Source organism: Sinohyriopsis cumingii, chromosome 9 (assembly GCF_028554795.1).
Source record: "Sinohyriopsis cumingii isolate HCF-2022 chromosome 9, ASM2855479v2, whole genome shotgun sequence".
Taxonomy (NCBI): domain Eukaryota; kingdom Metazoa; phylum Mollusca; class Bivalvia; order Unionida; family Unionidae; genus Sinohyriopsis; species Sinohyriopsis cumingii.
Window position 1 is genome coordinate 44,978,787 of NC_142969.1, and position 13,179 is coordinate 44,991,965.

The 13,179-nt window shown below is 36.2% G+C and overlaps 1 protein-coding gene across 1 annotated transcript in view; it reads left to right on the forward strand.

Moving 5' to 3' along the window:
• The first annotated feature begins 2,234 nt into the window (after positions 1-2,234).
• The window catches only part of LOC149791710 (uncharacterized), a 56,617-nt gene continuing 45,672 nt past the window's right edge, over positions 2,235-13,179 (forward strand). The window contains exons 1-2 of the mRNA XM_089969243.1: positions 2,235-2,494; positions 3,393-3,527. Coding sequence (XP_089825369.1) covers positions 2,293-2,494; positions 3,393-3,527 — 337 coding nt within the window. The 5' untranslated portion in view covers positions 2,235-2,292. The remainder of the gene's footprint in view (positions 2,495-3,392; positions 3,528-13,179) is intronic.

The window sequence follows — 13,179 nt, forward strand, 5'->3', positions numbered from 1 at the left end:
AGAGAAGCTCAACGGCAGCGATTACTGCCGTAGAAACCAGAATTGTTCCTAATTCAGGGCCACCCAGTTCTCTCAGAAAGAGAGATACTACTCAAATGATTGTCAAAATTATATGCATTAAATGTCTGCATATGTCTTTGCCTATGCGTTTTTTTTTCACAAATAAAATATTTCCACCTCTCCACTCTTCTGTATTCTGTGTGATACATGGACATGGAACATATCGTAGAATTATTAGAGAATATTACGTCCTAGTGTATATTTGAATCTATTAGAAAATGGAATTGGGATGTGTATTTGCATTTGTCAGTATATAGATTTAGAAATATGCATATGTTTTTACGTATTTTTTTTTGTAGCATTCCATTATTCACAGGACACAGGCAGTGTGAACGATTACCGCAACAACGGTATATTTTTGTCAGAATATAACATTTAGACTGTGTGCGTGTATCACGGAACTTCGTAAGTAATATGATCTGTGTGTGGAGCAAGGCGTATATGAAAAAGTTGTTGTTTAACGCCATTTTTGAGCACAAAACAGGCGGCCAGTATGAATGGTGGAGGAAGAACCCGGAAAGAACCATCGACCAACGAGAAGCTACCGGAAAACTTTCTTACATACCCACATTGGCTGAGCCCAAGAGTCGAACCCACGCAGACAGAGGTGACATGGCAGTGATCCGTAACGGTGATCGCTTTAGACCACTTGGCCACTCGGGCCCCCTTGTATTAAATAAGTAGACGTTAGTGTGTGACAAGGGCCTGGTAAAGTGTTTGCCATTTGTCCGATGAGAAGTCCTTGAGAGAGTGATAGATTACGAGGATATTTATAGGGAAAACAGGATGTACGTCCCTTATATTTTGTATAGAAAGCTCCCATGGTGCACGTAAGAGACGGTACTAAATTCTCAAGAGAGGGAAGGAAAAATTACGAAAATAGTACAGAAGGGGTGCGCAAGGGAGGAGTATAAGGAGTAGCACAGGAAGGGTGCAGGAGAATGTTGTTGTAGGGTTTAACACCATGTTTCAGCACACGATAGGCTATACATGGCGGCCAGTATTAATGGTGGAGGAAGAACCTGGGAAAACCCTCGGAAAGAACCACCGACCCACGAGAAGCTACTGGCAATCTTTCTCACATACCCACGTTGGCTGAATCAGGGTGCAGGAGAAAGAGAAATAGTACAAGGCGCGGTACAAGAAAAGTGCAAAAGGGAAGAAGAAGGGAGAAATGAATGCAGATGAGTTCAAGGGACTACAAACTGAAAGGAGACTCTCACATTAGGACGTAAACGCTCATATGATGGAATAAAGAAAGGCATTTGTTAACATACCAATTAATGTATTAATTTGTAAGTGAAGTGTAATTTGAAGATTTAAATCCATAAATTGCTTGGATAGTTTTATTTATTATTAATGATGATTAAATTGTAATATATTTTACCTTAAGTTGTTCATGTATTTAGGCTGTCGACTGCGAGGAGCTCGTGAGTCATTCAAAATTTAAACGTCCTCTTTTCTGCCGTATTAGCCCTAATACTGTAGCGAGGTTGTCACTATATATACCAGCGCTCCACAATTTCAGGCCGATATGCGAGTTATGGAATATGAGTAAACAGCTGAAGACTGGACAGAGCAGCAATTATAATATCGCCTTGAAGTATGTTTAAAGAAGTCGAAAAAACACAGACTATGATTGAGTGAAGGGAGGCGACCCAGCTTCCTGGCTCTTTTATAAGTGTACCGCCAAGCATCACACCTGTGACTTTCGGCATTAACGTTAGGTGTGTGCCCCGTGTGGTTCAATTTGTCTGTACTACCCGCAAACCTGTGAAGATTATACGTCTTACCTATTAACCACAAGACACCATTAAACTGGAGAGCACGCTCTATTTACTCCCACCTATTGAAAGCAAGTGCGAAAAGACAAATCAAACAAAATCTTGAGAGTAAAATATGTCTTTGAAAGATATCTGGAATTGCATTTGGTAGTTATAATGGTACAGTTTATAAACAATACTTTAGAGATGTATTATTTGAGAAAAAGAAGAAAAAATTTTACGGCAATATTTAATTGTCTTAATTTTAACAAATGCCTTTCACTGAATAATTGCACATTTAAAACATTCTAGAAGATGAACTAATCTAATTCCATGTTGGTTTGACCATGACCGTCATCACACTGGCCTTTAACTATGTTTGGAATGTATTGACCACTCTCTATCTGCAGATATAAACTGATCAAACAATAATATCAAGTCTTCAGTTTGCTGCCCAGTCAATACCGACATGGCCAGTCTAGTTAGCGACGAACTTCAGAACTACGCCCCGGCCTCGAATCTACTGCAGAACGAACGGATCCGGAATTTGATGGAATCCGGTGTAAGGATATACCATTTCGGATTCGGACAGTCCCCTTTTCCGGTAATGAAAACAGCGGTAGAAGCTCTACGGGAAAATGCTGGGCAAAATGCGTATCTACCAGTGACAGGTAAACACCGCTGAATAAGCGGTAATTGATTGACTTTCCACGTGTCTTCCGGTCTATCTATGTCTATATATTCTTTTCTGCTTTAATCTATCTCCAACTTTCTGAGAATGTATGCACACACGCAGACGCGAGCGTGAGCACACACACACATGCACACACAAACACTGAACAGGTAAAAATGTAGAGCATATAGAGATCAATAATGTGGGTGGAGGAGCGTCAAATGTTAGACAAAGAGTTTAACATAATCTAACAATACTTAAGCAAAGGTACACTTTTGTCTTAATAAGTAAAAGTCGTTTATTTTCATCTTGAGACAAATGTCGAGTCCGGAAAACTAGATCGGAAAAGGAAGGTAAGAATTCGCAATATAAGGACATGTAAAGTGAAACGTCCCAGTAAAGGCCTTTCAGGGGGCCACAAAGTTTTGTCCTTGATAGATAAATGTCATTTATACAAAATCGGGATATTTCAGAATATTTCAAAATGGGGTTTAAGTGTTGTCCATTCAGAGCAAGTGTTCTATGAAGATGTACAATAATTCAAGTAAAAGTGTATTTCTTTAGGAATATTTGTCAAATTGTATATGTTTATCCTTTTAGCGACTTATACACTAGGTATTGAGGGTGTGGTCTCTTCGTGGAGACTGTTAATGACCACAATCTCAACATTTCTTTCAAATTACATAGTTTTAAAATGACGTTCTCCTCGGTGATATGTCAGGATTCACCGATAATGTTCACCTGAATGAAGACGTAAATAGTATGTTTTAGAAGAACTGTTCAATTACGATTCACTTTTAATAGGTTTTATTTTAAACGTGTTCATCTATTTATATGTTTATAGTTTCGCAATATTATAAAGTAGTCCAGTCTTTATTTTTTATGGTATCATGTAGGTTTGCCGGAATTACGTCAATGTATAGCCGACTTTCACGTCAGATATGACGGCATCAGCGTGGACCCTGGTGACATCATTGTCGGCCCTGGAAGTAAAGAACTCATATTTCTTCTGTTGCGTGTCTTCCAAGGAGGTACGTGTCGGTCTGCTTTATTCATGGACCAATTTATTCATCTTCCGTGTTGGACGTTAGTGAGTTGAATGGCGGGGAGGTTTTTTTTTTTTTTTTTTTTTTTTTTTTTTTTTTTTTTTTTTTATTTGACTGCCCTCTTCTCCCTATAAGAAAATAAATTGTTGGGTTCTGTGCATATTTTTTTTGTATACGTAGCATTTAATCACGTAAAAACTTCTCGCACTTAACAATGGGAGAAAAAATCTGGCTTCAACATCCTCTCACCCGCCAGCGAAAAATTATTATTTTGATCTTTTTCACAATTTATTGGAGATCATTAACCAAATGGACGTTTTTCATGTCAGGTTATTTTCCAGAGGCATAATTTGCGTCAAATGCACTCAAGTTCAGACTCTCACCTGCTGCTTCGGCAAGCGTTTGCACACTTCAAACCATGCATTATCCCTATATTCTGAATAAATTATCAAATAAGCGGGCCTAAGTGGGATTGATAACGCCCACCTGTCTGAGATCTACCTCCAAACCAAATGCAAGGGAGTTGGTGAAGAAATCTGGGTTAAAATGATGTTTTCTGACATTTAATGATTTGTCGTTTTTCTTAGTAATGGAGGCCATGTTGGATGGCAGATCGGCATCATTTGTGCAAACTTGAGACCGTATGATAGGATTATTTATATACATCTTGTTGACGAATTAAAGTGTTTGTTTAAAAGTTTCTCGTTTGATAGTAATAAGCTTTTAATTGCTAAAAAATAAATCAAAGGTCTGTGGTAAGATTGAACCAACATAAAGTTCTTTTCGAACAATATTTCTTGCCTGCTTGTCAGGTACATTATCCAAAAGTGCCTCAAAAGACCCTTAACTAAAAAAAGATTGCAATGACATTGTATTTGTTAAGTATGCTAACATAAGTGACAAAATGAGAACGCGCACTAATCTTGATGAAAATACATGTAACGGTGTATAATAAATCGTTCTACGTGTGTATGAAAAAATATAATAAAAGGAGCCTGAAAAGGTACATGCACCATCATGTCACTTCTACTTATATGTTTATTCAGCCTGTATATTCAAAAGTAAATGTGGTCATTGCTGATCTCCTTTAGGTGATAACTAGCCATACGTAGACACATGACATAATGCAGTCGAATTTATTTTTTTTAAATTAAAATTTTATTTAAAAAATTCACTCTGTGGGTTCAGGAATTGAGAATAGGCCCGACGCGCGGCCCTGCGTGTTACAAGAGAAGCCTTTGGAGACGAGAACTGTGGCAGTACTTGCCAGATTCACGATCGAAAGGATACGGGTTCGAATCTTAGGATCAGCCCAAGCTGGCTACCGTGGTGTGTCCATGTGCAAGGCACTTTACTCCCTTTGCTTCAGCAATAAAAGACCTACCTGTGTTGATGTTCCGTAGAAAATAATATCAACCGGATATAAGAGTTTCTGGCGTACTTTGCAAGATATTTTAGGTGCTTACAATTAAAATGATTTTGCCACAAATCAGCAGATGACTGCAGCACCTACCAACCCTACACAATCCGACGTAATATCAAAGCTAAACAATGTTCTTTGTACCTGAACAGCCATTACAAAAATGCACGTCGAAGTTGAGAAGGATATCCAAAAAGCGGATAGAATCACTAATTTTAATATTGATGTCTTCCTTTTAGAATATGCATTGTTTATAAGACGTTTTGCACGATTTTGTTGATCACTCCTTGCTTTCAACTACTCAAGCAGAAAAAGCGGAAGTGGGCGTGTTATCGTTAGTAAAGAAAAGAAAAAAGATTCTTTTCTGGTACATTGTTTTTGCTATACCGTAGGTATCGGGTCGATTGTTCTCCTTTTTATATTTCACCATTCTCTTGTAATGAGCCAAAGAAAGATGCCAATATTAGATAGAGCCATTCAGTCCACAAATACTTTAGTTCATTAAGTGTTACAGTGGGATTGGGCTACCAATTCTTACAACTTAGTTAAAGCATTTCCCTACAAAAAGTTGTAAAGTGCAGATGGATAGCGGCAGATGATTGTTACAATTAAGATATTTCTGGAAGAAACAACAAAGAGAGAGAGAATTTGACCGTGGGAGGGACAACCAATGTACGTTATTGTGAATGTAGCTATTAGAATGTTGGAAGGGTCCTGAAGGATTTAAAAGGGGGTCAGTAAAAAAAAAAAAAAAGCAAGACCAAAATTTTCCAATGAGGCTCAATCAGATGTATAAAAATGAACAAAACAGAATGACTGAAGGAAAAAAAAATTTTATTCGCTTATTTTACAGAAAACTATCTTAAATATAAATTGTTAAAATTTCAACAACACCAGTTGATTCATATTTTCTTTATGTTTCCTTAAAAATATGATTTACAAAATACAATTATACGGGGGAAAATGGTTGAAAATTGTATAAGTAGGTGCATTATTTTGCGATAATTTCACATAGATTTAATTCAAAACATTTTGCTTCTTGCTATTATGAGTTTTGTATTAAAAAACGAGAGATAAATATGGGTAACGTAAAATGTTTCTTTACAAAACTTACTCATATTTTCATATAAATAGATAATAATGAATATTCAAACATTAAAAACATTTTAAGTTTTCAGATTCTAATCTTATAAATTTCCTGTTCAAAATATAAGCACGAAAGGTTTAAAATGTTTACAGATTTGTAGTCACTTCAAAACTAGAACGTATGTGTAAGATAGATACGACAAGAGACCAGTCATTAAATCTTTAATTGTTTTAACTCAGTTTCGTTGTTTCCCTTTTGGTCATGAACATATGGTATGAAATTGTTGCTAATATGTTTTGATTAACCCTATTAAACACATGCATTCGTGATTTTTGTATTTTTTTCTGTATGTGACAGTTGAATATCATTATTATTGATAGGATCGTTGATTTAACAATCAGTATGACTTATCTTTTATATGAAGATAAAATGGTTACATTTTTATGGTTAATTAAGTGAATTCACGAAATTTTAAAAATAAATAATGTACTTTATGAAATTATTGGTAACATAGAATGGTGATATATGTGTCGTTGTGTAAAACACGGAAATTTGTTAAAGTTCAAACAACTGAAATTGACACTTTTGTGTACAATTAAATAGACCTAAACGTATATACAGTCTCACAAATAGAAAGCAACAACTTAGCCAATGAAACAGACGGGACTGTTCACGTGTACTATTTAGGTAACTTATGTATTTCATTAACTTGAAGCGAATGCTTTGAAAACTAATTCATTACGGTATCGGATACTTTTACTACTCTTTCCAGATGGAACAAGAGATTCGACTTTGCAAAGGTTATTTTGTTCGTCAATCCGTACAAGATCAGGTTGTTCCTGCCATTGGAAGAATCATCTTGTTTGTTTCATAAAGTTAATCTCAAAGTCTTTGTCGTCCATATCAATTTGTTCACTCTTTCTAAGGTACCATTTTCCGTTGTAAACGGCAGCTACGAAGTCTCCTTCTTTAAACTCAACAAACGCAGGTGATGAGGTGACTGTACAAATGGATGAGTACTGCTTGTTGGGTCACTGACAGAGACTGACGAAGTACTCTCCTCTGGTGAAGTGGCAAGCTGGCTCCAAGAGAAGCTCTAAATGTCCCAGCTGCTGCAGTAAGAACCCGTAATGCACACCGAACAGTAGCAGGAGGTTTCATGGGTCATCAGTTTGTTTGGGGTTATCAGTGATGCCGACTGCGCTAAGTTTCATTGTGTTTCGCAATGGTTTTATCTTACTGAATTTAGTTCACATTGTTTCAGTATGGCTGCTTCACTGGAGACGGGGATGAAGCGCACCCCAGCTTACTTGATTTTGTTCACCATGTATGAAAATCCGAAACATCCTGTATTACAGCATTTCCTGTCATCTACCATTCTTTCTACTGTTCCCTCCCAATCCATCACATGGCCCTTCCCCATGCCCCACTTCAAAGTAATTCCAATGGGCACCAATGGAGTACAGGTTTTTGTGATTAGCAATCAAATAGAATGTATAAATCTGTTTCTGTACTGGCTTGACGGAGAATCTCTCCAATAATGGATAAGCTTAAGATTAGGTTTCACCGCATTCAGCTCCGGAATGAGCGGGTCTAGAAATGCAGCAATTGTGCCAAAAGACTGTGACATTTCATCACTGAGAAAAACGAAACTTTTGTGTTTTAGTTCATCGTTCTCTTTGTAGTATGCAACGACTGGATGGAGGTAACCATAGACTGATTCCAGTAGGCCGTCTGTATTTCATCCAAAGACCTATTAAACAATTTCTTGCAAACTCCATCTGTACAACAATTTCATCTTCTTAAGGGATCCTTTAGTTGCCTTTTGTGTTCGTATTGCTCACGGACTCTGTGTACTTGCAGGTCTAAAAGCTCTCACTACTTTTTCAGATCTTCTTTCAAGCTCTCTTATAGACAACATGGCTGGGCATAGTTCTGAGAAGTTCATGAAAATCATCTGTAGACCGCTCAGATTTTCATGATTCTCGCTTATTTTGACCCAGTTCTTCCTTAGAGTTTGAACTTTGAAGGCCAAGTTTTGATGGTGTATACATTAACAATTGTTTTGTCAACGGAAGTGAAATATTATGATACAAGTCTATGGGCTAGAAAATTGTTGATCGTAGTAACGAGATAGGTATGTAATTGGAAGGATCACTTGCGTTACCCTTTTTGTACACAGGCATTACTTTTGTTGTTTTTCATTAGGTCGGATATGAATTTGTATCTAAAGACACAGAGTAACTTGAATACAGGTATAGCAGTTTCTTTGAGCATCTGTTGAAATTTTACCTTGACCATTAGCTTTGTGTCTGGACAAGATATGAATCGCATAACGCATTTCTTGTTCAGTGATGACAAAATTAGCCAATTAATCATGTGTTCTTGGTTGGATATCTTCTAAACTAATATTAGCATCATCAACATTTTTTTTCTTTGTGTGAATAATAGGTTTAATCAGTCAGCTTTTCAGCATCAGAAAAGCAATAAAATTAGAAACCATCTGCAGTGGTACACGGAAAAGAAAGACGCGTTCTTGTGATGAATCCTTTTACACACTGGGGAATAGTTTTCCAGCAGTCTAGTTTAGTTGGCCAATCCATACCCGAAATTAAAGCATTAGTTTGACTGTCTGAACTTGGATTGAAGACAAGTTTGGCAATTAGGCAATGTACGTCTACTTGTTGGGTGGCAATGGATCCACTACCCAGCAAGATTTTACCCCTAATCTGCGTGATTATGGGGAGGGAGTGTAATGACATCAGCGTTACATTGTTTATGGTTAACGTTTTATAGCACCAGATGTCTCGTTTATAATTGAGAAGCCTAGTGGTAGTGTAAGCGTGTAAGAATAAAGGTGTCTTTGTGATCAATTATTATCTGTTCAATTGTAACTACAGAGCATAAGATCGCAATAGTCTGAAAAATGATATAGAATCTAGCAGAGCTGACCAATGATTGGACACTGTGGTCGGCTCAGTGATGATGTTTTGAAAGTCATTTAGGCAAAGTCTTTAAAATCGCCCAAAATTAAAATGTTAACAGAAATGCATAACTCTTGCTCATATTTGACGTTTAATATGCCCCAGCATTTAATTTTAGTAACTGTGCGAGGTATGTATGTATGTATGTATGTGATTTGGACCGGTGGGCTATATTCACTAAAAAAGATATTTGTCTTTTTTCTTTTTCTTTACCACGAAGTTCATGTGTTGTTAACACACACACACACACACACACACACACACACACACACACATCATATAGGGCACCAGCCCAACAGGGGCACCAGACAAAAATTAATTGTTGATGATAAAACTGAATGAATTTTATATGTGACCGTTTTCCATCTGCATGTAGGAGTATTTTGATTTGGAATGATGGAAACACTGGTATGTTCCCACACTTTTAACTATTAATATTGTTTTTTGTGGGTTATCTTTTGCTAGTTACACATTTTGTAGGATGCGGGGTACCATAATATTTTCAGTGCTTAGGACCCTGGAGGGCTTTAATAAGGCACTCATATATATATATATATATATATATATATATATATATATATATATATATATATATATATATATATATATATATATATATATATATATATTCTTTTTTCTGAAAATAACTGTTTTCAACAATAGCAATCCGAATAAGAATATTTCTTCAATCAAATTTAAGACACACAACCCCCGCCGTTAAATGTCAGGGCTTGATTAGGGGATGGAGGTACAGGGTTTCCAGACCCCCTTCCCAGCTATAAAAAGAACGTACACACACACACACACATGCGCGCGCAGGGTCACTTGTCGCTTGAAACTTTACCGTCGTTTTATTCTTGCGTGCGTTTATTGGGCATTATGCACACTTTGAGTAAATAGACAGACTTTTGCTGTGTTACCCTTTCGAAGAAAATCAGGTGTCTTTCGAAATTTCGGACCCCCCCCCCCCCAACACTTAACCTGATCCGGCACTCCAATTCCCTATGATAGGAATTTGTTTTAAATATAAAGGAATAAATGAACTTGTTAATAATACACCAGCTACACTTCAAGGGAAGGGAATGTATGTATGTTTGAATGAACGCACATGTACATGTACGCAATTGGTCAATCTTAACACGTTGGCTTATCTGTCCACGTATTTCTGCCAGCACACCAGTAACGATATTTTTAATTGCTGGAGTAGGAATAGTGATCGATTTCCTTGTTTTATTCACATCAAGACAAATCTTCTGGTGCTAATAAATACTTGCCATGAAAGACCACGTGATTCAGGGTAATTCTGACAGTTTTTATAGACGGAGAACGAGTACTGGTTGATTTAGGGATGTGATCTTTTTATAAGTATGGTTTTGTATTTTTTTTAATTTAAAATAAAAACTATTGAAATTGGTCACTTGTCTCGAAATAATTTCGGAAAATAGAAAGTCTTTGTTGAAGCTGAAAATTTGTCTATGCTGTCGTCGAAAGTTTATTTGTTTTATAGACAACCTTAATTAATTATTACGGAAACTAATGATCAATGTTTAATCTTGTAGACATTCCGCGTGGCTGTTACCAACAGCATCATCGCTGTCTTTCTAAGATGAAAAAAAAAAAACAACAAACAACAACAACAGAGAAATCGGTCTCGAAGCGTCCAACGTTACTCGTACTTCCACAATGCTTGTCGTTCTCTAGGCGTGGAAATATTTTTGCCGGTGCCTTATGATTGAACATCGTGGTCTATGAATGTACGAGCATATCGCTTTTTACTGTAACAAAAGAGAGGGTATATTCTTGTAAGTAATATAATGAGATACTGTAAGGGGAAATAGAAAACTATATGGACAATGGGAAGTTAACATTAGGTTATAGGAATAACATTATCGGCTCCTTTACGGACAAGGGGAATTTAATATTGGCCCATAAGAATAACACGATAGGCCGTTATACGGATAATATTAGCCTCCATGATTAACATTAAGAGACTAAATACGGACAAAGGAAAATGTCATGTTAAAAGTGTATATATGATTAATTGTATAGGACTATACAATATGACACCTGCTGATAAACACAGACGTACTGACCAAAACCCACCTGTACTAACGAACACATAATACGTTTACTAACCAATACAAAATATTACTGACTAGCATCCACATCTACTGACTAGCACATACACGTTCTGACCATCAAACACACGCATGATCAGCAACTCAACGACTGACTAACCATAACATACATATACTGTCCATCACCCAGATCTACTGAACAACGCATCCTTACTGGCCAGCACCCACGTCTACTAACAGAAACCCTCACCTACTAACCAAGTCAATCGTTTAAATGAGCATCTATGCATACTAACCAATACATCGTCTTTCTAACCAGTACCTATTCTTATTCACAACCATCCACACATATTAACTTATATACAGTGTTACTGACCAGCATCCATACCTACAGACAGACGGGAAAGGTAAAGCATGGAGTTAGGGGGTAAATTAATGAGGAGTAACACCTAATTTTAGAGAGACAAATCAGCCACAATCACCACCCAAAACTCGCCTTTTTACAAACCAAACAGAAGGGAAGTATAATGGACAGAATGCTGCCTTGCAACTACATCTTCGATTTACGTCGTTTGTCGCCAGATACTGGCATGCATCCATACATCTCATTTTGTGGCGTTATTTTCAGTAATTTTGCATATTTGTTTTGCTGATGTTATAAATAGCTCTATTATATATTTCATATTGAAACATACAAATATATCAGTGTGGAAAAAATTATATCGCGACTGCTGCGAAATCACTGTTCTAACTGTTATTTTCCTATTTAGGAAAAATATATGTCCTTACGTATGTTATTTAACCTTGTATTTCCATATTTAGTTTTTTTTTTCATTATTCTTCTGTTGTTCTTTCTCTCTCTCTCCATCAGGATCAACAGATCTTAAAATTTGTGAAAACTTGTGGGGGGGGGGTTGTTGGTGTTGGGTGGGTGGGTTGGCGGATTGTAAATTCTAACAAGGTGTCCGTTTTATTTGGTTATCATTATTTAGAGGATGATCGCCCTCGGTAATGTGGCCCGGATCGAGTAAATATTAATATAAAGTGTGAAACTTATGGATGGAATAAATAGATATCTGAGCAGATATATAAAACAGAATGACACGAGCCCCGTACATGAAATACAACTATTTAATCAATTACATAAACAACTTTGATAATACGTTACATTAGGAAGATACACTTCTCTTTTAAAATTAATCATCCACCGAATTTCAAACACAAATATCCTTATATAAATAGCCGATCTGTTTTAAAGATAGAATCGATTCACCATAGAATCGAGTGAAGAATCGAAGTCATTGCCTTGTACAACTTCATAACCTGTTTATATCCGGTTCACTCCAACTTCACTATAGCTGTTCTTCTTGGTCCTTTTGCTTTTTTCTTCTCCAGACTCTTTATTGTCTCGACTCTTTCGGCCCTCAACTTTGTGTGGATATGTGGATACATAAGCACGTAGATACGTAGATATTTGGATAAGTAGGTACGTGGATACGTCAGTGAAGCTATTTCCCCTTTCAAAATAAACAGAGAAGCAACCTAAATCTTCTGTCAGATATCTGTAAACAAATAAATTCATGCAAATAAAAGCAAATGAAGCAAAGCATTGTATTGGTATCAACAAATTACATGAGATCGACGCAAATTTCTTTTGCTTTCAAGCTTTGCTCGCTTTTACCGCCAAAATTGTGTCCGTCAACTTTCCAGACATCCGGTCTCTCAGATAAAAGTTTTACGAAAGAATTTCTTCCAAATTCAGTCTCGGAGTCTCCTGTATTTTTGGGTCTTGCAGGAAAACGTAGACTGACTACAATAAGGTAGATTAAAAACCAAGAAATTGCGTGTAGGAAGCATGCCCCTTATTTAGCGTAACCAATCAGGATTAAATATATATATATATATATATATATATATATATATATATATATATATATATATATATATATATATATATATATATATATATATACATATACATATACATACATATATATATATATATATATATATATATATATATATATATATATATATATATATATATATATATATATATATATATATA